Source organism: Dipodomys ordii, unplaced genomic scaffold, assembly GCF_000151885.1.
Source record: "Dipodomys ordii isolate 6190 unplaced genomic scaffold, Dord_2.0 Scaffold70, whole genome shotgun sequence".
Classification (NCBI taxonomy): domain Eukaryota; kingdom Metazoa; phylum Chordata; class Mammalia; order Rodentia; family Heteromyidae; genus Dipodomys; species Dipodomys ordii.
The window spans coordinates 5,522,405-5,545,841 of NW_012267286.1; the positions used below are offsets into that span (position 1 = coordinate 5,522,405).

A 23,437-nucleotide genomic window follows, 5' to 3' on the forward strand; every position below is an offset into this window, starting at 1 on the left:
ATAGGATCTCAGGGTTTATATGGGAAATTTATCCATAAGAAGATACATCCTCAGGTATGCAGAGTCATGCTGGAGGTATCCATGGGTTTGCATATGGTCACACTTAGATTGCTAGGTGAGGTCCAAGCTAAATTCTAATTCCATTTAGTTTTATGGAATAATCGCTTTCTCTCTTTCCTGAACAGTTTCCAATTATTTAGTTTTTTCCCCCTTAAAATCCATGGGGCATAGTTAAGCACTCTTTTTGCTCTAATTTCATAGCATATTTGAAGGAGCTTTGTCAGGAATGGAATAAGAGGAAACAGTACCATGCATGAAAAAGGCCAGGTTCTTCAAATCCTTTCTGTGACTTGCTCAATCATTTGGTGAAGGCGTCTATCATATTTATTCAAGAGTAAAGTGACAACTGGAAAATAATGCTTTTTGTCAAGGTAATAATTTAGATTTATTATTTTTTTTTAAAAAAAAGAGGTTTTGTGTTGATTTTATAAAAGCAAAGGCAACAGTCAGCCGTTTCCTTGGCTAATTCATTCAATCCTCCAGCAACGCTTAAAGCCAGGTTACCTTGGTAGGATTTAGAATAGTAAGACATATGTGAAAAAAATGATATGAGATCTATATAATTCTGAATAATAAAATAAAGATTAAGATAGTTATATGTCCCTTGAGTACTGCTATTTAAACTTTAAAAATCAATCAAGAGAGATTAAGTGGTGTTTCTTTGGTACTAAAAATGTAAAGCTAATACCAAATTGTTCTATTTTCACAGATTTCAGATACAGAGTGATATTTAAGGACATTAAAAATGACGACGAAATTCTCTTCCATTTGTAAAGAATCTCCTATGAAGTATACTTAGAAGAAATCCCTGAGTATATTAAATACTCCATTAGTATCTTTCTTCATAAACAGAAAGGGATAATTTAAAGATTTTGCAAGATATACACAGTATTTAGCAAAAAAGCAGTATCCATTTAGAAGATTCTCTCTGCAGAGCTTGTAAATTAGATTACAGATGCTCAATAAGAGAAGCCACCAAGCCACAAAATTAAAATAGGACATTTTGAACACATTAGCTATTATTAGGTAAGTCAAGAAACCATCCTTTTATGGAGTCTCTATTTAGTTTTAGCCATTCAAGATTGTTTTTCACTGTTTCCAGCACTTGTTGTCTGGGTTTTTCTCCTGCACCAGCTTCTGGATATTTGGCAAAAAAGCTCTCCATCTAAAAATGAATGAGACATCATTAGGAACGTCACATGAAGCCCAAGTCTTCAGCATTCATTTGCAACCTGAATCAATTCTCTTCTTACAGGGAATTTAGTAGCCTATGAAACCACTAGCTAGATCTCTTGTAGCATTCAAGTGAGCCTTTCCTCTCAGATTAGCAATCATAACCAGGTGCCCTGGCTCACGCCTGGGGGCTGAGTCTGAGGATCCAAGTTGGAAGGCAGCAAAGGCAGGAAGGTCTGTTAGATTTTATCTTCAATTAGTCTGTGAAAAGCTACCAGTGGGACTGTGGCACAAGTGGAAGAGTACAGCCTTGAATGGAAAAGCTCAGGGACAATGCCCAGGCCCTGAGTTCAAGCCTCAGTACTGGCATAAAAATAAAAAAGTGTATGTTTACCCTCAGCATTTGTATACCAGACAACTTGTCACACTATATGACACACTGGCATATTAGAACTACAGCATGCCAGTGACAAGTGGGCTCATTTTTAAAAAAAATTTTCTGTGTATTCTTCAAGGTGTTTCCTGGAGAATCTGACCCATGAAATGATGAGTTTGTCCTTGGGGTTTTTAAAAATTATTATTATACGTGCAATTCTCTTATGAAGCTCTTGTAAAACAAAAATCGGTTCAATTCTCCAAAAACTCATAACTTCATAATTACTTGTTATTCACAAAAATAAGATTGTATATGTGTATGTGTGTGTGAATGTGTGTGTGTGTGTGTGTGTGTGTGTGTGTGCTGTGCTAGTCCCAAGACTGGAGTTCAGGGCCTGGGTGTTTTTGTTGAAGGATGGTGTTCTGCCATTTGCATCACAGCTCCATTTCTGGACTTTGGTTATCTGGAGCTAAGAGTCTCATGAACTTTCCTGTCCTAGTTGCCTGCGAATCTTTTTGTTTGTTTGTTTGTTTGTTTTTGTCGGTCATGAGGCCTGAACTCAGGGCCTGGGCTCTGTCCCTCAGCTCTTCTGCTCAAGGCTAGCGCTCTACCACTTGAGCCACAGCACCACTTCCGGTTTTCTAGAGGTTTATTGGAGATAAGAGTCTCATGGACTTTCCTGCCCAGGCTGGCTTTGAACTGTGAACCTCAGATCTCAGCCTCCTAAATAGCTAGGATTACAGGCGTGAGCCACTAGGGCCTAGTGCTTGTGAATCTTTATCATTAGATCTCAGTCTCCTGAGTTGCCAGCATGACAGACATGAAACACAGCATTTAGCTGTTTTGTTTTTATTTTTTAAATGTATGCAGAAATCTTTTCATTTCGATATCTAACATATAGATATTGAAACTTCATGCAACCTAGATTGGTATGACATGAATGAACATTTTTCTTCCCTGGGTTTCAGAGGTTTGGGATTAGTTTTAAAATTTCAAACTGCTAAATTCTGAATGGATTAAAATCAGCTGATGTCAGAGTCACAATCATCAGAAAAGAAAGCAACACAGTCACGTTTTGGCCAACTAGTCTCAGCCTCCTAGGGTCCCATGCTTCTTGGTTTTTAAACTCTGTGTGTGTGTGTGTGTGTGTGTGTGTGTGTGTGTTGCTCATTTGAATTTCTTTTGGATTAGAAAAAAGCAATTGTTGTATTTGTTATAAGAATCATTGCCTTCCTGTTGTCTTCTGTGATTTTAATGAGGAAATGCCATTTCTAGATTTCTATTTGAGAAGTGAGTTTAATAGTCTTCTGTCCTGGGCAACTAGAAAAGAATTTTTCGTCTTACCTGCCAGAGTTGTAACTCAGTGTTGAATGGCTCTGCAATAGTGACAATCCGGCCAAGGTTTCTGTCATTTAGTGTGTATCTAGAGAAATTTAGAAGAGCAAGAAGAAATCTAAGTGCCCAGAGCTTCACATTTTTTCTAGATGCAATCCTTTTTTAACTCATTCATTCATGAGATTATTCACTCATTCATTCATTTTTGCATGCTTTTCAAGGAAGTTAAATAAAGTGAGAAATCACATTTGTCCCAGATTAATTCTATTCAATGGAGATTCTCTGTAAATTTTGTGGGTCTTTCTTTCTTTCTTTCTTTTTTTGTCTGTCATGGGGCTTGAACTCTCAGCCTAGACACTATCTCTGAGCTCTTCAGCTCAAGGCTAGTGCTCTATCATTTGAGCCACAACACCACTTCTGGGTTTCTGGTGGTTACTTGGAGATAAGAGTCTTGGACTTTCCTGTCTTAGCTGGCTTTGAATTGCAGTCCTCAGATCTCAGCCTCCTGAGTAGCTAGGTTTACAGGTATGAGCCACCAGAGCCTAGCAGTTCTGTTTGTTTTTGAACACAGATTCATACCACCTTCTCAGATGTTGTAGCCTGTCCATTATATTCTGCATATACATTCTTCTTTTCCTGCACATATAAACATTTAGGTAATGACTAGATAGCGCAACCCTCCCTCATAGAAAGACGTATGCATGTGACTCAAAAACTTCCTTCTTTTTTACCTTCCTTCCTTCTTTCCTACCTCTCCCTCCCTCTCTTTTCTTTCTCCTTCCTTCTTTCCTTTCTTTTCTTCCTCTTTCTTTCCTTCATCTCTGTTCCTTTCTTCCGTCCTTCCTTCCTTTCTGCCAGCACCAGGATTTGAACTCAGGGCCTCACACTCTAGTTCTGCTTTCTTGCTCACAGCTGGTAGTCTACTACTTGAGGCAAATCTCCATGCAGACACATATAAGCACACCTGTCTTCTCCCATCACCTGTGTTTGTTGTTGTTTCTTGCCATTTTTAAAAAGTAGTAAATTCTTTTTTTCCGTTTTACATATTACGTATTTTGTGCCAGGACTGTAATTAAATTCAGATCCTTGTGCTCTTGCTTAGCTCTTTTGTTCAAACCTTGTGTTCTAGCGTTTAAGACATCCCTTCATTTCTGTATTTTTTTGCTGATTAATTAGAAATAAAAGTCTCAGGAACCTGTCTGCCCAGGCTGGCTTCAAACTGCGATCCTCATATCTCAGCCTCCTAAGTAGCTAGGATTACAGCATAAGCCACCGCACCTGGTTTACATATTAGTGTTCTCACCAAAACTTCTCATCAGCTCTTAAAGGTATTAACTATATTAAAATATCTTCCATTAAAAAAAGAAAATCCTTTTAATCTGACATTTTTCGTTTTCTTACCACTCAGTAAAACTTGTAGAGGAATTTCCTTACTGACTCATTTATTGATTTTGCTCAGTTAGAGTCAGCCTTCATCAATCCAGTAAAACTCTTTCCAGTTACCGAGGACATTTTGTTTTAAACCGTGGACTTTTATGTCACTGTATCTGTGGGACATTTTGCAGTCCTCAATTACTCAAATTAGGTGTACCTGACAAGGGTCCATACTGTCCTCGAAACACTCTTTCCCTTTACCACATAAGAGAGAAACAGAAGATCACACAGAACAAATCAACCCGTGTTCACTTTCTGCATAGCAGATGCTTCTAGAAGCCTAGGCATTACCCTTATCACCTTACTTTCAGTTCTCATGTTCAATCTACCACAAAGTTCCAATTGTTATTGCTTTTGTTGGCTCCTGTATACACAGGCCTGTATTAGACCTTGAACTCATGGCCTTGCTCAAGGCTGGCACTCTCCCACTTGAGCCCCACCTCTACTTCTGGCTTTTTTGCTGGTTAATTAGAGATAAGAGTCTCACAGACTTTTCTGCCCAGGCTGGTTTTGAACTGTGATCCTCAGATCTCAGCTTCCTGAGTCTCTAGGATTACAGGTGTGAGCCAACAGCACCTGGCTATTGTCTCTTCATCTTTTACATTCTACGTCTGATCCACCTATCATTTTTTTAATTGTCAAGGTGATGTACAGAGGGGTTACATTTACATAAGTAATGTAATAAGTGCATTTCTTGTATAACTTGTTTCCCCTTCCCTCATTTTCCTCCTACTTTTCCACCCTATCATTGTCCTTTGCTGGGACTATTGTAATGGCTGTTTTGCTAAATCCATTCTGGCCCCTTATCATCAAAACTTTCTTTGCAAAGAAAAACTGATAATTTCCCTTTCCTCCTTAAAATTTTTTGATGCAGCTGAGTGCCGATGGCTCACACCTATAATGCTAGAGACTCAGGAGGCTGAGATCTGAGGATTGCAATTTAAAGCCACCCCAAATAACAAAGTCCATCAGACTTTCATCACCAATAAACTACCTCCCTGAAAAATGAAAAACCTGAAGCCAAGCTCTGGCTCAAATGGTAGAGCTCTTGTTTTGAACATAAAAAGCTCAAGGACAGTGCCCAGGCCTTGAGTTCAAGTCCCAGTACCGGCACAAACAAAACAAAAGAGAAAAACTTCTAAAGATGTATTACTACTCAGAATGAAAGTCTACATCTTTAGATGACTCTGCAACTCATAGTCTTTATCCTTTTTCTTTTTTCATAGGCTGCCAACCAGGAAGGTTCCCTTTCTGTGTTCCTAATTCATTCCTGGCCTTCTCCAGTTTTTCCATCACTTACTTACGGACGCCATCCCCATCCATCTTTTTTTTTTTCCATTTTGTTAGCTTCCTCATTACATTATTCCAGTGCACCCTGAATCTCTTTTATGGTTAGTTACTACTGCGTGTGTGTGTGTGTGTGTGTGTGTGTGTGTGTGTGTGTGTAGCAGTACCACAGCTTGAACTCAAGCTCTCACTGGGCATTGGCTTCATTGCTTAGAGTTGATGGTCTCCCACTTGAACCATGCCTTCCACTCAGCCTGGTTCCCCTGGTTAATTGAAGATGGAGTCTCTCATGCTTTCCTTCCTGGATTTGACTTTGAACCTCCATCTTCAGGTCCATCTAGGATTATAGGCATGAGCCCATGCTACCCAGCTTAGTTTTATTTTTTTAACCATTTTAAATATACATGCATTTGTGTGACTCTTTTAATGTTTGTCTCCATTTCAAAGCTCTAAACTTTTCGAAGACAAAGGCATAATCTGATTTCTCCTCCCACTGGCATTCCCAATGCTAAACATAATGCCTAGCACATAGTAGGAACCCAACATGACTTGCTGGATGAGTTCTAATTTAAATGAGCTACTAGTTCTTATCTCTTATACTAGCAAGGGTATACAAAAATATCACTATAAGGGCTGGGAATGTGGCTTAGTGGTAGAGTACTTGCCTGGCATGCATGAAGCCCTGGGTTCAATTCCTCAGTACCACATAAACAGAAAAATCTGGAAGTGGTGCTGTGGCTCAAGTGGTAGAGCGCTTAGCCTTGAGCACAGATAGGCTCAAGGACAGTACCAAGGCCCTGAGTTCAAGCTCCAGGACCAACCCCCAAAAAATCACTATAAAAAAAAAAAGGTTGATGGGCTGGGAAGGTGGCTCAGTGGTAGAGCACTTGCCTTGCATGCTCAAGGCCCTGGGTTCGATTCCTCAGTACCACATAAGCAAAAAGAAAAAAAAGCCGGAAGTGGCACTGTGGCTCAAGTGGTGGAGTGCTAGCCTTGAGCTGAAGAGCTGAGGGACAGCGCCCAGGCCCAGAGTTCAGGCCCCATGACAGGACCCCCCCCAAAAAAAAAGGTTGAAAAAGATAAGACAGTTATTAAGAAAATTTTTCCTAGATCAGAATTCTGCAGCATTTATCAGAAATCCTAAAAATAAATCTTTTAACCCAGCAGTATTATTTGTATCCTAAACATATTGTTTCAAAGGTATTGTTCATCAATGCAGTATTTCCAGTTGTGGGGCGAAAGATGGAGATTGGCTAAGAAAAGAAGAATAAATCTACATATTTAAATGCTATTAGATCATTAAAAACAAAATTGAAAAAACAAACTGGGAGGTGATGGTAAGGGATAGGAAGGGGAAACAAAGGAGGAAGCAACAATGCTTGATAAGAAATGTTCTCATTATCCTGCCCATGTAATTGTAACTCCTCTGTACAATATTTTTACAATAAAAAGAAATCATTAAAAAAACAAAAACAAACTCTAAGACCAGAAATGATCTTCACAATATGGGATCATGTAGAAATATAGCAAATTATAAAATACTCAAATATATGTGAAATATATATTCATTAAAAATAAATGAACAAAGAGCCACAGAAAAACAAAAATAAAAATGTAGCAGTAGAAGTTATTCTTAAGCAATTTCATTGTAGGTAATTTAAATATACTTCTTATTGCTTATCTGCATGTGCTTATCACATATCAGTTCTAGAATAAGAATATGGGAACTTAAAAAAGAAAATATAGTGAGATGCTGACATAAGATGCCACAATGGAAAAAATATCTGCTAATTTCATGTAATAAAACAATTTTTCAATAACCTATAATTCTACAGTATTCCTCTCTGCTTTGTTCCTAATGATTAAAATGTAAAGAGAATATTTGAGAGCTGGCAGTAAATAGATTAAATAAAAACTACAGCTAGTGGGGCATAAGTGGCTCATTCCTCTAATCCTAGCTACTCAGGAGGATGAGATCTGAGGATCGCAATTTGAAGTCATCCAGGGCAGAGAAGTTCATGAGACTCTTACCTCCAATAAACTATTCAGAAAAAGCAAGAAGTGGCACTGTGGCTCAAGTGGTAGAGCGCTAACCTTCAGCACAAAGAGGCTCAGGGAAAGCGCTTAGGCCTTGAGTTCAAGCCCAGGACCAACAAAAAGAAAAAAAAAACACTACAGCTGCATATATGAATACTAGAAATGTGAGAACAGAAGCCCCTATCGTATCAAGTGTAGAAAACAAAGGAAAATAGGCAGTGAATTTATCATAATGGTTATTTCTGAAACTAAAATAAGAATTTATTATATGTTAAATCATTTCAAAAGTTTTATAAAATTATCTTTTTGGACTTCATACTTATATGAGCATTATATTATTTCATTCAAAGGAAATGTTGAATTTCTTTTGAACAACGTAATGGGTATATACAAAAACCTTTATTTAAATTACTTTATTTTTAAGATAAAATTTACATGGTTTCAGTTACAAATGTAACTGATCAGTAAGTGAAGGAAAATGAAAGTAAATAACAGACACACATGTTCAAAAATTAAGATGGCTTGATTTTCATCCATCAAAGTACAATCTAAGGATTACATCATACTGTTGCCTTGTTGGGTTTATTCAACCTCATAATTTTACTTAAGCATTCAGTAGAATAAACAAAAACAAAGAATAATCTTCAAAATATCTTTGGTACTGGGATTAAGGTTCAAAGTAGCAAGGACACACAGTGACCTGCCATTAGTGTTATAAGACTCACATGATAGAATCTTTGTAAAAGTCAATTGGTTTATTTTAGAGTGGCAGTAAATTGTTCAGAAGCAGAGGCATCCTGAGACTGGGAAAAATGTTCAAGACTTTTGCCTTAGACAAGTTCTTCAGGGAACACATTCAATTCAAGAATAATTGATATTTTTGTGAAACTGTCAGATGTGGTTATTGTAGAACTTTGTGTCTAGGCCATTTGAACTAATACTTCATAAAAATTAAATAATTGGACTATGAAGAAATTCTGAAGGCCTGTTGTGAGGGCTTTGGAACTAGCTCTGAAAAAGGTTTATCAGTGTATTTTTCCTGGAAAAAAATCAGTTTATTCAGTCTCATATATTTACTTTAAGATTAATGTTAATGATCTCTATGACAAAGTACAATCTATTTTTCCTTTTAAAATTTAAGGTGTAATAATAATCTAATTTTTGAAAATGGAAAAGATTCATTATTTCAAACAAATCACATCAGAGCTATTCAAACAGGCCTTGAGAAATGTCCTATTTAATTAAAAAATACATGGATGGCCATTTTATTTTGCAAAATAAAATATTATCCACTTATATGTTCACAATTCTTAAGCAAGCATTGTATTTTCTCCACATGAGTTTCTTACAATCATGCACTGAAAAAAGAGTTTTAGCTGCATGTAGTGGCTTATGCCTGTAACCATGGCTACTCAGGTGATCAGGAGGACCACGGTTTAAGACCAGCCCAGGAGACATCTCATAAGACCTCATGTCAACCTATAAACTTCTGGCAGGGTGACATAGGCCTGACATATTCCAAACTGAGAGTAAGGAGGATTACAGTCTAGACCCTCCCATGCAAAAAAGACCATATTCAAAATAATAACATAAAAGCAAATAATAAAACCCAAACAATGTGGAGAGGAACACTGAGTTTGAACTCCAGTTCTGGCGGGGAGGGGGAGAGTTCAAAGTGAATGGTGCTAGTTTCCATAATATAAACTGTTGTGACTAGATAAGTTCTCTTCCCCACCCCCCCTCCCCAAGTCCTGGGGCTTGCATTCAGGGCCTGGTTACTGTTCCTGAGTTTTCTTTTGCTCTACTACTTGAGCCATAGAGCCACTTCTGGCTTTTCTTTTTATATGGTACTGAGGAATCGAACCCAGGGCTTCATGTATGCTAGGCAAGCATTCTACCACTAAGCCACATTCCCAGCCCACAGATAACAAGTTCTTAATAGTTTGATTTGCTCATACACCAAGGATTCTGTTGAAATAACTATAAACAGACAGGTCATGTGTATTCAATGCACACATACACAGGCATGCACAGATCAGTCTTCAGAGATAGATAAATTCACTAGTCATAAGAATAGAAAAGGCAAAAATCAATCACAACTAAGCAAAAGAAATCTTGGTTGAGAGCTAGAGATATCATGTGGATCTCAGAAGGAAAGGAAAAACAGGTAGACACAATAGTGCCACAGAAACAGGACAGAAAAAAGAAGAGAATGAAAAGCTGGAAATGTAGTTGATATTTCTCACAAGGCAAGTTGAGTGAATCTCATTTAGTTTACAGCAGAGATTAATTAAGAACTATGAACCTGGAATTACGCCAGGTATTAGCACAGTAAAAAGAATTATATTTAGCTTGTTTTGACCAAACTACAAATAATATATTTTAGTCACCTTTCCACATTTCAGGACCTCATGCATCAGTTGGAAACAATAATCTCCAGAAGAATAATTATGCTTAAAATTAGCATAATCACTACTGATAATATACCATTTCAGATATGGTATAGTATCAGGGAGAGTATACTAAGGAGAAAAAGAAGGGGGCTGGAGATAGTATCAAACAAAGGGAACAACTGGCCATTACTAATCAGGCACCTGTTCACTAGATAGTCCCAGTTGAGCTGTATCCAATTCCAGGCCATTGTCTTCCCATAGCTGTTATAGGAGATATATCGGATGACTGTGAACACATCCTGAGATTTAATAAGGTTCGGGTCCTTGAGCAATTCCAAATACCTATGAAAAGCCAAACAGAAAAACAGCTAAAATCAAACTTTTCATTTTCACTTTTAGCTAAATATCAATGAGCATAACTTTCCTGTCAGTTCTTGAAGCACCAACAGACAAAGTAAATTAAATGTGACAAGGAGGGAAAGACAATAAAAACTCCCTGATATGTTTAATTGTTTTTGAATAATAACATCTGGTTTTGAGGACTAGAAGAACAGGAAAAATGAATCATTGTGGAAATATTAACCCAATAAAACAGAGAAAGTTAATGACTGGTTTTTAGCATTTATTGAATGGAAACATTTTACTCACTTATTAGCCCACTAAATTGAAAAAAAAAACCTAGTAAGTTAAAGCACATAAGCTCTTGTTTGCTGTGAATAAGACTTAAAATTTGTCTGCTCTTGTCTACATTGCAAGAAACAGCCTTCTAACATAACCTATGTAAATAGCTTAGCTGACTATGATTACAGCATAACACAAATAGTTCAAGAGAAATTAAATGACCAAAGGGAGAGATTTTACCGCTCTAATGTTATAGTTTTATCTAAAATTCCAACTGTAACCAAAGACCCTGTGAAAGCATATTGTCATGAGAAAAGTGTTTCCAAACAAAACCAATACATATTTTAATCACTGTGAAACAGACCCCTTGTGAACAGATTACATCTTGCTAATAGATCAGCTATATTTTCATACTCTGCTAGTCTTCTTTTTATGTGACTTCCTACTCATTGGCCTGGCTCATTCATATGTTTAGGGAGATTGAGAGATAATAGCTCCAACAAAGGGCTCACTGTTTAACTTCTTCACTTGTGAGATAGTTTTGAGAGCCAACCTCAGTCAAAAACGAAAAGATAAATCCATATTTCTTGTGTTTCTATCAATCCATCAATATCATATCAATCCATCTGTCATACTGACTCATCTCCCAATAGTGTGGGAACAATTACATAGGAATTAGATACTACCTTTTATGTGCTTGCAATTGTGTAGGCAAACCTACACACATTCACCTGCAATTGACTATAAATATGTACCCTAAGTGAGAGACTAGAGAAAGATCAAGCTCTAAGGAGAGTCCAAGCTATTTGGGAAGCTGGAAAACACAACTCCCTTTTCACCCTTAGAGAAAAAAAATACAGTTCAGTCTCAACCCTTGCATTAGGTCCAACATGGATGATATGCGAAAATGACCATGTGCGTGTCCTAAGCAAGGTAAAGTGAATGCATGCATGAGTTTGCAGGCACAGTTCTAGGCCTTTTAACTTGTGCACTGTGTAGAGGACCTAGACATTTCTTCTCGATAAGATTTCGAGGGGTTACGGAAAGGACTGCTGGGAAGACAAAAGTGCTACGCAGCACAGGTACTCCGGGACCAGATCAGATGACAAACGCCACACTTTCAACTCTGGAAGACAGAACATGTTCCAGCAATAAAAACCTAGTGGGCTCTGATCCAGGACCCCAAACTGGGGGGGGGGAAAGATCCATAAAGCAAAACTTTAAAGATAGCAGAGATGTGTCCATTACTCCTCAATGGCTTCTGCGACTTGTATAGGAAGAACATAGTGATGGAAAGAACTCTAGAAGGTTGAACATTTATTCTAACAGACTATGTAGTTTAAAGATCAATTTCAAAATGAGGCTGGCAAACAAAACTAGTGTGCAATATTTGTTTCTGTCACACTGACTCATCTCCCAGTAGCATGGGAACACTCATATAGGAACTAGATACTACCTTTTGTGTGCTTGTCATTGTGTAGGCAAACCTACACACACTCATCTGCAAGACAGCACATTTATCATAGGATTCAGATAAGAAAGCAATTCTAGCAAAGCCCTGACTACATCCCAGACTTGTTTGCAAAACTTCCTTTAGGCCAAACTGAGAGTCTGTATATGGTTGAAATAACACATTGTGGGACATAGTTTCCAATTTAAAAAAAAACAGTGACAGCATGCAGTAAAACAATATTTTTTTCTGGTAGGTGTTATAAGGTATGGGCACTTGTTTTCCATCTTGGAGAGAATACCTCAGCATGTACTGAACTAGAAACTGCACTGGGGTGGTGAGCCCTTGGATTTCTGTGTAATTTAGCTTCCATCTCTTAGTTAGCAAGAGTCTTACTAAATCATTTAGCGTATACCAACTGCCTTTATAGATGTAATCAGTACAATGCCGTAAGGTAATGGGTTACAGCAATGTGCTGGCAGATGTCAAGAGGACCATGCTTTTTATGTAATTTTAATTAAATTTATTTTAAATAATACATACTATATGTATAATACAATAGCCTGATTGCTAGACACTCAACACATACTGTCACATGGGATTATACTTCTGTATTTTTCAACTTATTTATTTATTTATGTTCATTATGGAGCTTGAACTCAGGGCCTAGGTGTTGTCCCTCAACTCTTCTGTTCAAAACTAATGCTCTAGCCATTTAAGCCACAACTCCACTTCCAGTTTTCTGGTGATTAACTGTAGATAAGCATCTCACAGACTTTCCTGCCAGGGCTTAATTTGAACTGTCATCCTCAGATCTCAGCATCCTGAATAGCTAGATCTACAGGTATGAGCCACCAGCATCCAGCTTCATTTCTATCTGTTTTATACCAATATTACATCTTGAAAATATTTTATTTTATTTACTATTATTACTTTTTCTGTTGGTCATGGGGCTTGAACTCTGGGCCTGGGCACTGTCCCTCAGCTCTTCAGCTCAAGGCTAGCACTTTACCACTTGAGCCACAGCACCACTTCTGGCTTTTTCTGTTTATGTGGTGCTGAGGAATCCAACCCAGGGTCTCATGCATGCAAGGCAAACACTCAATCACTGAACCACCTTCCCAGCCTTTATTTTATTTCTTATAAAATATGTTAATAGAGGGATGGGAAGGTGGCTTAGTGGTAGAGTGCTTGTCTTGCATGCATGAAGCCCTGGGTGTGATTTCTCAGCAGCACATAAGCAGAAAAAGCCAAGTGGCACTGTGGCTCAAGAGAGAGAGTCTTTTTGAAAAGTAGAGTTTTAGAGAGACCATGACATATAAACTATTGAACATTATGCACATAGGTAAAATTAAAGCCCAGCTTGGGCTGGGAATGAAGCTCAGAGGTTAAAGCACTTGTCTGGTATTCCTGAGGCCTCAGGTTCATTCCTTAGCACTGTAAAAAGAAACAAGCAACCTTACCTTGCCAAAAGAGTAACATTTTTCACGGATGCTAAACCATAGAGCAGCTTTTCTTTTTCTTGAGCCAATGAGGTTTTCTGGTATTGAGCTAGAGTATAATTCCATGAAGTCTCATTGCCAGATGTTTGCATACCATACCGATAGGCCAGAAGCCTGAGGTTCACAGGAATGCTAGGAGAAAAAAGAGCATTTCAGAGATGTCATACCATCATTGCTCAGGTTAAAGTCTTCTTGAAGTGAATGTAAGACTGATTCTGATTATATAAAATAATATGTATCAAATGAACTCCAGGAAATGGAAAGAAAAGAAAAGAAAACAAGATTGACAGTCACCTTCCATTTCCAGCAATCCAACTCTGAAATAACCGTGAAGCATTGTCGAGGGCTTCTCTGTCTCCCATCTTACACGCAAACCCCAGCACAGAGGCCCGGAGCAACCTTCAAAGAACAAACCAACACCAAGTCACGGCCTCTAAACACTTTCCAACCTGTCTTAAGACACACCAACCCATGTTAAAGAAATCTTAGTGAGAGATTATGTTAAGTGAAAAGGCAGACACAGAGAGACAAGAGAACACGTTTTCTCATATATTACAAGTTCGATCTAAATTATACAGATAGACATAACTGTATAAAGATCATGTGTAGCTGGACCCAACCAACATAAGTGAAGTGGTTTATGTAGGGGTGAATTCCAATGGTGTAACTCCTTTGAAAACTAACTTACAGTATCACAAAATGAGTACCAGGAAGCTGGAAGGTATGTTAGGGGGGTGGAGGGGTGAAATTGAGGGGAGGGAGGGTAGACACAGGGAGAGGAGAATGGTGGGCAAATGTAGTTATAATGTTCAACGTACATGGAGAGAGAAATGTTGGGGGACAGGTGGGGTTGGGAGAGATGGTGGATAGAAGGGGTGACACTGATTGAGATGCATTGTACTCGCAAATTGACATGTTGAACTGAAACCGCTTTGTACAACTACTTAAAAATAATTTTTTAAAAAATGGAGTGAGAAGTAAAAAAGGTGAAAAATAACTTAGTAATGTGGCTGCCGGTATCTTCCCATGTCAGACTGTCGGCAATGGGCTTCACTTGACTTCGGAAGTATTCCTGAAACAGAAGGATGGTGGAGCATGAGGAACTATTTAGTCCTTATCCCGTCTCCCATTAGGGTCATCTGCAGCCTTGATGTAATCTTTCCATCCAAGTTGGACACCGGTGGCTCAGGCCTGTAATCCTAGGAGGCTGAGATCTGCAGATAAAAGTCCAAGAGATATCTTGAAGATAAAAGTCCAGTTAACCAGCAAAAAAGCTGGAAAAGGAGGAGTGACTCAAGTAGAAGAGTGCCAGCCTTGAACAAAAAAGCTAAGGGACAGTGCCCAGGGCCTAAGCTTTAACTTTTCGGTTCAAGGCTAGCATTCTCCCACTTGATCCACACTTCTGCTTCTGGCTTTTTTTTTTTTTTTTTTTGGTGATTAATTGTAAATAAGACTATCATGGGCTTTCCAGCCGGGGCTGTGTTTGAACCACAATCTTTACATCTCAGCTTCCTGCGTAGCTAGGATTACAGACATGGGCCACTGCCACCTGACTAAGCTAGAGATTTATAGCCAGAATTTGTTTAAAATTACGAGCATCCTTGTCAAAGTGCTACATAAACCACAAAGCAAAGAGAAGGTATGAAGAATTACCATCTGTTAATAAAATCCTGGTGTAGAAATACCAGCAGTAACAATGAGAAAATGTTGTATTTTGGTAACAGAGATAAAAGCCAGTTAAGATAGGTTCTGGTCAGAACCTTTCAAGAAAACATTAATAATTGGATTCCTTCTAATGCTGAAATACATACTTTTATGCAGCAGGTTGAACTACAAATACTGATTCATTTCAAATGAAAGAGAAAAGACAGGCTTTCTGTCCTCATTAGTCTAATTAACACTGTACTTTTCTTTTGCTTTCATTTGATGGGAAAATATGCATTGGGTTCCCCAGGAACAAATTCACTCCAAGGTCACCCTATTTCTAAACATGATACCGTTTTAGCATTCACATCACCTCAATCACTGGATAAAGCTCTCTATCATCTTCAAACATGCTAATGATGTAGGTAACTGCTGAGATGGTCCTCTGCCATGGTAAAAAGTCCTCTTCCTTTTGGAGATACCTGGTCAAGTTGAGAGCCAACTTGTAATCTAGATGCTGAGCTCTGAGAAAGAAAAAAGTGCACAATGAGTTAAAAAAGACAGAGTTTAGTTTCCATTCAATTGAAAGAACTAACAATCCTAACATTGTTCAAAAGGCTACATTAGTACAAAGTAAAATAATGTAGTCATTTGTAATGAGAGAGATAGAATAAGAAGTACATTTAAAAAGTCACTGTAGCAAAACTTTAGATGACACAAAAGCCAGTTTGCTACAGTGGTTAAGTGAGGATTAATAATTTTAAAAAGTGGGCTGGGAAGGTGGCTCAGTGGTGGAGCGCTTGCCTTGCATGCATGAGGCCCTGGGTTCAATTCCTCAGCACCACATAAGAAAAAAGAAAAAAGCCGGAAGTGGTACTGTAGCTCAAGTGGTAGAGTGTTAGCCTTGAGCTGAAGAGATGAGGGACAGCGCCCAGGCCCAGAGTTCAGGCCCCATGGCCGGACCCCCCAAAAAAATTAAAAAGTTAAGCTCATAAATTAATATAAAATTATCATATACAAATAGTATAACATATACCTTCAATATATCATTGTAGTATGTTATGTTGAAATTGTTTAATTGTACATAAAAAGAAAGCATTGGTCACAGTATTGGTGAATCATAAGTGCTTAAAACATTAAAATTAAGATTATGTTTCTCTGTGTAATAGCTCCTTTCTCAGACATTTCCCAATACTCTTAACAATCAAAACTATTTTCCCTTTCCGAAAGTTTGAAGATACTATTGACATCCTAATGTTTAAGGAGTCTAACTTTAGCCTCCTTTGAAGGAATTTCAGAAACCTATTACAGATCCTATTCAGGAACCTATTATAGTTCTAGTTTTAGTATAGTTTTGAGGAACAGTAGATAGAAATTCTGCTTTTCAGCAGTGTATTTTGACTCTGAGGACAAATATTAACATGTTAAGATAATTAAGTGATCATTGTGTGCTATTTTGATTGGGACCATTTTCAAAATAGGGAAATAATGCAATCATGTCTTGATTTCTTCCCTAAGATTTTTAGAGAACAAACTAGTGTCAGAGAAATATGTAGGAGGAAGGGGCGGGGAAGGGATGGGAAAGGGAAACAAAGGAGGAGGCAGCAATGCTTGATAAGAAATGTTCTCATTACCTTGCCCATGTAATTGTAACCCCTCTGTATGGTATTTTCACAATAAAAAAAGAGAAATATGTAGGAATCATACATAACATGATATGATTTGTCCTGAGGACAGACGATGCAGAGCATGTCTTCAGTTCTCAGAGCTGATTTCTTTCTTTCTCTTATCTCACTTCCTGTGCTTTCTCAGAGAGTTTCTATTCTGTATTATCCAACCTTCTTTAATAAAAGTAGAAATACCTTTGAGAAATGGATTGTTTTATTGAGAATGTTTGTTAACAACCCTTGAAGAATCTCGTACCCAAGTAGATGTAACATTTATATACAACCAATATTTTCTCAACATTTGTAGAGTAGCCATCTTTCTGGGGATAAAATTAGTGAGGAGCCTCAGGAAAGTTTAGGGCAAATAATAGATTCTTCTATCAAGAAACCAGAGAGGCTATTTCTAAAAGGTAAGAGGGTTCAGGTGAATGAGCTATGGTTACAAAAGCCAAAAGAATAAGATCTATCAGATGAAAGCAATCCAGTGATCCAAAGTTGTGACTAAATGCTATGTACTGGAACACTTGAAAAATCAATATACTATCTAGTGCCTTGTTTTTCCTAATATACCTTACAGATATGCAATAGTTCTCTTTTGGCATCATCACTTTTCTCGAAGTTTGAGTTCCAGAGCCCAAATACTGGATGGAAACTGAATTGTTTGTGGATAGTACTTTGAGAAAGAAGTGGATGGATATTTCATTCCTCACAAAGAATGCCATTCTGCAGTTTTTTCCATGACACCCAAGGGCATCTGGTATCAGAAGAACAGCAGTATCATCTGGAACCTCCAGAAGTCTCAGATTTGAGCACAAGTCATCGGCACCTGATATGGGAGAAATGATCTAGCCCTGCTCGCATAGTTTCTCATCCAGTTTGGGGGTGAGGTCCAGAATGTACACTACCTACAAGTTCCTAGGTAGTTCAGATATGCCCATGTTAAGAAATGGCTTTTAGGCCTGGTGCCAGTGGAATCCCAGCTACCAAGCAGACTTAGATCTGAGAATCAAATCTCAATGCCAGCCTGGGCAGGAAAGTCTGTGAGACTCTTATTTCCAATACATTAATCCCCAAAAAGCCAGAAATAGAGTTGTGGTTCAAGTGGTAGAGCACCAGTCTTGAGCAAAAGAAACTCAGGGACAGCACCCGGGCCTTGAGTTCAAACCATAGTATCTGATAAAATAAAAAGGAAAGAAGGAAGCAAGGAAGCAAAAAAGGAAGGAAGGAAGGAGGGGAGGGAGAAAAGGAAGGAGGGAGGGAGGGAGGGAGGAAGCAAGGAAGGAAGGAGAAAAAAAGAAAGAGGGAAGGGAGGGGGAAGGAAAGGAGAGAGGGAGGAAGGAAGGGAGGGAGGGAAGAAGGAAGGGAAGGAAGGGAAAAGAAAAAGAAAGAGAGGGAAGGGAGGGAGGGAAAGAAAGAAGTGAGGGAGGGAAGGAAGGAAGGGAGGAAGAAGGAAGGAAGGAACGAATGAAGGAATGAAGGAACGACGGAAAAGAAAGAGACAGAGAGGGAAAGGAGGAAGGAAGGAAAAAAGGAAGCAAGGAAGGAAGGAAAAAGAAAAGAAAGAGAGAGAGTGGGAAGGGAGGGAGGAGGCACCATTTTTAGGACAAAGACTTTGCAGTTCCTGGCCCAGATCCCTTTACAGTGCCCAGATGATTCATGGCTCCAGAAAATAACTCTGGTCAAAACCATCTATCTTGCCTAAGACATTATGAAATCCCCACTCCTGCCCACTGATTGCCTGATTCATGAATAGAAAAGCACAATTCCCTTCCCTCAAGTCAGGCCCACTCTCGTACAGTTTATGGCTTCTTAAGGGAATCTCGCAAAGCTACACTTTCAAGGAGACCTCACCTTGCTCAACATTTTTCTCTACACCGCCCTGCCTCTCTTATTTCTCATCTTGGGAGACTACTCTTTTCCAAAACCTCTTAAAGAACCTTCACTTCAGTCTCTGTTTCTGGGTAACTCAATCCAAGACAACATTCTTTCCCAACCTCGGGTAACAAACCCCAACTCGTTAAGTCCATAGATAAAGAACAATTCTGAAGGTCAGGTTTGGTGAGATTTCTCTTCACTCAAATATTTCCCATTTGACACTGTGGGTGTATGTGGCCTACTTACATCGCTGGGATACTTAAATCACAGCATTTTAGGAAAATCCACAGTATCGGGAGGCAGGAAAAGACAACCTAAAGAAAGTGTGTATCAAATGCAAATGGAATGAAGGGTAAAGAGTATCCATGCTTTCTTTTCTTGAGTTAAGGTACTGCCAACGGTTAGGAGACTCATTCAGATGAATGTTTGATTTTTATTTTCTTGGGTATAATTTGGCAAAACTACTCAGTCCTTGGAAGAGCCTGAGTGAAGAGCAAGGTCTTGTCAGGTAGGAAAGGTCGCTCTGTGGTTGAGAGTTTTCCTAGATCTCATCAAGCATGACCCCTTAGTGGGACAATAAAAATGCTTCAGAGAAAGGCCTGTGTGGAACTAAGTCCAGGCAAGGCCTCCGGTGAGTTGAGGAGCATTGAAATCTTTCCAGTTGTCTAGCTTCTTGTCAATTAAACTAGATGTCTTATTTCAAACAGCTTCTTTATAATTAGCTAAATCTCTGATGCTTTTCCCTATCCCTTCTCGTCTTTTCTTTTCATGAGAGCCCTATGACAGCCATAGAAGTCTCATATACAGCTCTGCATTATACTGTGCTCCCCTCTGCAAATGCCTGTAACAATGTTACACAGTGTTACACTGAAGCTGGCCACTGGTGGCTCACGCCTGTAATCCTAGCTACTCAGGAGGCTGAGATCTGAGAATCACAGTTCAAAGCCAGCCCAAGCAGGAAAATCTGCGAGACTCTTATCTCCAATTAACCACCAGAAAACTGGAAGTAGAACTGCGGCTTAAAGTGTTAGAGGGCTAGCCTTTAGCAGAAAAGCTCAGGGGCAGTGCCTAGGCCCTGTGTTCAAGTCCCATGACCAACCACCCAACCAAACAACAAAATAAAAGAATGTTACACTGATATGGATACCTAGAATCTTGGCTTTGCCTACAACTACCAGGTGGTTTATATTTGCCAACTCGGTGTCTACAATGGCAGAAAGGCAGAAATGAGCTGATGTATTCAAGAGATGTATTATAGGTAAAATCAACACAGCCCTTCTAAATTGATATTAGAGGAAGGATGATTAGCTGCCATTCTTTGTTCTTTTTCTTTTTTGTGGATAGTGGACCTTGAACTCAGTGCCTGGGCACTGTCCTGAGGTTTTTTTGCTCAAGGCTAGAACTCTACCATGTGAGCCACAGCTCCACTGCTGGCTTTTTGGTGGTTAATTGGAGATAAGAGCCTCATAGACTTTTCTGCCTGGGCTGGCCTTGAATCGCAATCCTCAGATCTCAGCCTCCTGAGTAACTAGGATTACAGGCACGAGCCACTAACACCCTACTTGGCTGTCATTCCTCCTGGATCATTAGCTGAACTAAAGCAGTCCATTACAGAGTCTCATTGTCATTTGCCCCTCATCTAATGACTCTTCCCCCTACCCATCCTTCTCCTGGCAGGCAGTAGACAGCAGAGCACAATCAAAGCTATTAAGATAGAAAACTAGAAAATAAAATTAGCTGGGCAATGGTGGCTCAAGCCTGTAATCATAGTTACTCAAGAGACTGGTATCTCAAGGATCATGATTCAGAACCAACCCAGGTGGAACAGTCTGTGAGACTTAATCTCCAAAATATCTAGCAAAAAGCCAGCCTGGAGGCATTGCTCAAGTGATAAAGTACCAAACAAGAAAGGATGAAACTCTGAATTGAAACTTTAGTATTGGAGGGAAAAAATACCTATGATAAAAGATTCAGTGAAAAGGTTTTTTTTTTTTTGTCTGTTTCAGCAATTCTCTAAGACTACGCATCTTGATTGCAAACCAAGACTTAAGACCATCAGAACTAATTCCAGAACTAACACAGTGAAGAACAAGTCTTTGTGCCAGGTGCTGGTAGCTCACTCAGTAATCTTAACTGCACTGGAAGCTGAGATCCGAGGACTATGGTTCAAAGCCAGCCCAGATGGGAAAGTCCCCCCCAAAAAAACTGGAAGAGGAGAGGAGATGTGGATCAAGTGGTAGAGCACCCCCAAATAAAGCTCAGAGACTGTGCCTAGACCCTGATTTCAGCCACTCAATTCTAGCAACTAAACAAAAACTGGTCTCTGTGACCCTCCACTGATAACCCACCAGGAGTCTGTATGAGGGTGAGCTGAGCTGGCGGAGGGTGAGACATTTTAATAGGGCTTGTGGAGGTGGGGTGTTCCGTTCTCTCCCCTCAATTCAAGTCTGGGGAGATAGATTTCAATGGAGTGGGCAGGGGGCAGGTTGTCACTGCAGCCTAGTATCTGATCCCCTGAGAGACCTGACAGGTGAATCTGTGCTTGGCTAGGGTTCCAACTTGAGAGTGAAGGCATGGCACTGTCTGGGCAACCTGCCACTCCAGCCATTCTTGGGACGAAGGAGTTGTGTATACATCTATGGACCAAGGTGACTCAGTCTCCTTTGCCACCTCCAGAGAAAGGTGTGAGAAAGACCTTCAGCACAGAATGCATATGGGGGCAAAAATCCCATGAGAAGCACCACCCAAGGATAAGAGTCGGCATTAAACATCCACGAAGGCCGGGCACTGGTGGCTGACACCTGTAATCCTAGCTACTCAGGAGGCTGGTATCTGAGAATCACAGCTCAAAGCCAGCCCAGGCAGGAAAGTCCATGAAGCTCTTATCTCCAACAAACCATCAGAAAACCAGAAGTGGTGCTGTGGCTCAAGTGGTTGAGCTCTAGCCTTGAGTTGAAGAGCTGAGGGACAGCACCCAGGCACAGAGTTCAAGCCTCATGACTGACCAAAAAAAAAAAAAAAAAACCCTAAGCACCCATCAAGTTCAGAGTAGATCAAAAGAGAGGCAATATGGCAGAGTCTTCCTGCCTCTTGCCTTCCCTCTCTCCCTGAACTACCTGTCTCAACTCTGGGGGAGGAGGGAGCAGGAGAGCAGCAGAAGAAAAGAGACATTCTAAACAAGGAAAACAAGCAGACATTAAGAGTGCTCTCCCCCACTACATGTGGCTGGCCTGAACCTTGCCTGAATTGGGGGACGGGGGGAAATGTCAAATGAATGCTTGCAGACATGTTTTACCAGTGGTTTAAGCCAAGGAGAAGGGGGCAGATGAATAGAGGAAGGGTAGGCAAACACAGTCATTATCTTCAATGTACGTATGTACATGAACTATGTAACTTGGGGAAATGAATAAGATTGCACAAGAAGAGGGAGAGCATTGGAAAGACTGACAATGTCCAAGATGCATTGTACTCAGGATCTGGCTTGTTGAACTGAACTTCTTTGTATGACTACTGAAAATTAAAAACAAAATCAATCAGGAAAGAACAAAACTATCAATAATTTGACTTGACTGAATATATTAGAATTAAGATGGTTTGGAGGGAACTAGAAAAATGATAGATGCATTTGTGTTCCTTAAGTTGACCAAAAAGAGTCACATATCCACAGTAGCAGTAGCACTTCACATTGATCTTGAAGGCACAGGGGTATGATGCATGTAACTATCCATGGCACCAGGGGCTCACGCCCATAATCCTAACTACTCAGGAGGCTGAGATCTGAGGACCCTGGTTCGAAGCCAACCAGGGCAGAAAAGTCTGTGAGACTTTTCTTCACTAAACTACCTAAAAATCCAGAAGTGAAGTTGTGGCTCAAGTGGTAGAGTGCTAACTTTCAGCAAACACAAGGTCAGAAACAGCATCCAGGTCCTTTGAGCACCTACACCTGACTGTGTAAATTCTAACCCTACCACCGGCACTTACCCAGGCAACTACACCTTTCAACTTTTCCTCATCTTCTCCCAAGTTTCTGCCTGGCCTGGGCACAGATCTTACTGGCTTTGGTGGAGTGTGTATTTTCTGAGTCCTTGCAGAAGTAAATCAGGCCAAGTGACAGCTCACCTGATTTCCTGTAGTATGTCTTTTGAATTTGTTTCACTTTCTTCTTTTCGTTAGCTCTTTATTTTTTTTTTTTCTATAGGGTCATGGCCAAAGAGCTGAGAAAACGTAAGAAAGTCTTTCAACAGAGTCGAAAGCATTGAGTTATTTGCTTTACACTCAGTTCCCTGGAATGAGCAGCTCAAGAGGTGTTTATTTCATCTTCGAGCAAAATGACCCATCTTCAGGGTGTGGTGAAGGGAATTAAGCCACAGTGGCTTTGCAATTCTTTGTCATTTTCAGTGGCCAAGACATGACGTTTTAGTTAAAAGGTCATGCTTCAAGGTGTATCTGGAGGGGTTTGCACCCAAAAAAAATTCTAAGTGAATCTGTGATGCTTTAAAAATGCTTGTTGATCAGCTGTATTCACACTTATTTTCCCAGAATGGAAGCAGTGCCTTGTGCATGGAAGGTCCTTGACATGTATT

The 23,437-nt window shown here is 39.5% G+C and overlaps 1 protein-coding gene across 2 annotated transcripts in view; it reads right to left on the reverse strand.

Annotated features, from left to right (window-relative positions):
* Positions 1-419: 419 nt before the first annotated feature.
* Positions 420-23,437, reverse strand: part of Enpep (glutamyl aminopeptidase (aminopeptidase A)) — an 81,997-nt gene continuing 58,979 nt past the window's right edge. The window contains exons 14-20 of one of the 2 annotated variants that reach the window (XM_013023803.1): positions 15,686-15,836; positions 14,667-14,740; positions 13,963-14,067; positions 13,630-13,800; positions 10,297-10,437; positions 2,954-3,032; positions 420-1,225 (exon numbers count right to left, since the gene is read on the reverse strand). In XM_013023803.1, the coding sequence (XP_012879257.1) occupies positions 1,073-1,225; positions 2,954-3,032; positions 10,297-10,437; positions 13,630-13,800; positions 13,963-14,067; positions 14,667-14,740; positions 15,686-15,836 (874 nt within the window). In that variant the 3' untranslated portion in view covers positions 420-1,072. Of the gene's footprint in view, positions 1,226-2,953; positions 3,033-10,292; positions 10,438-13,629; positions 13,801-13,962; positions 14,068-14,666; positions 14,741-15,685; positions 15,837-23,437 lie in introns of both variants that reach the window. The other variant, XM_013023804.1, reaches the window with a different exon arrangement.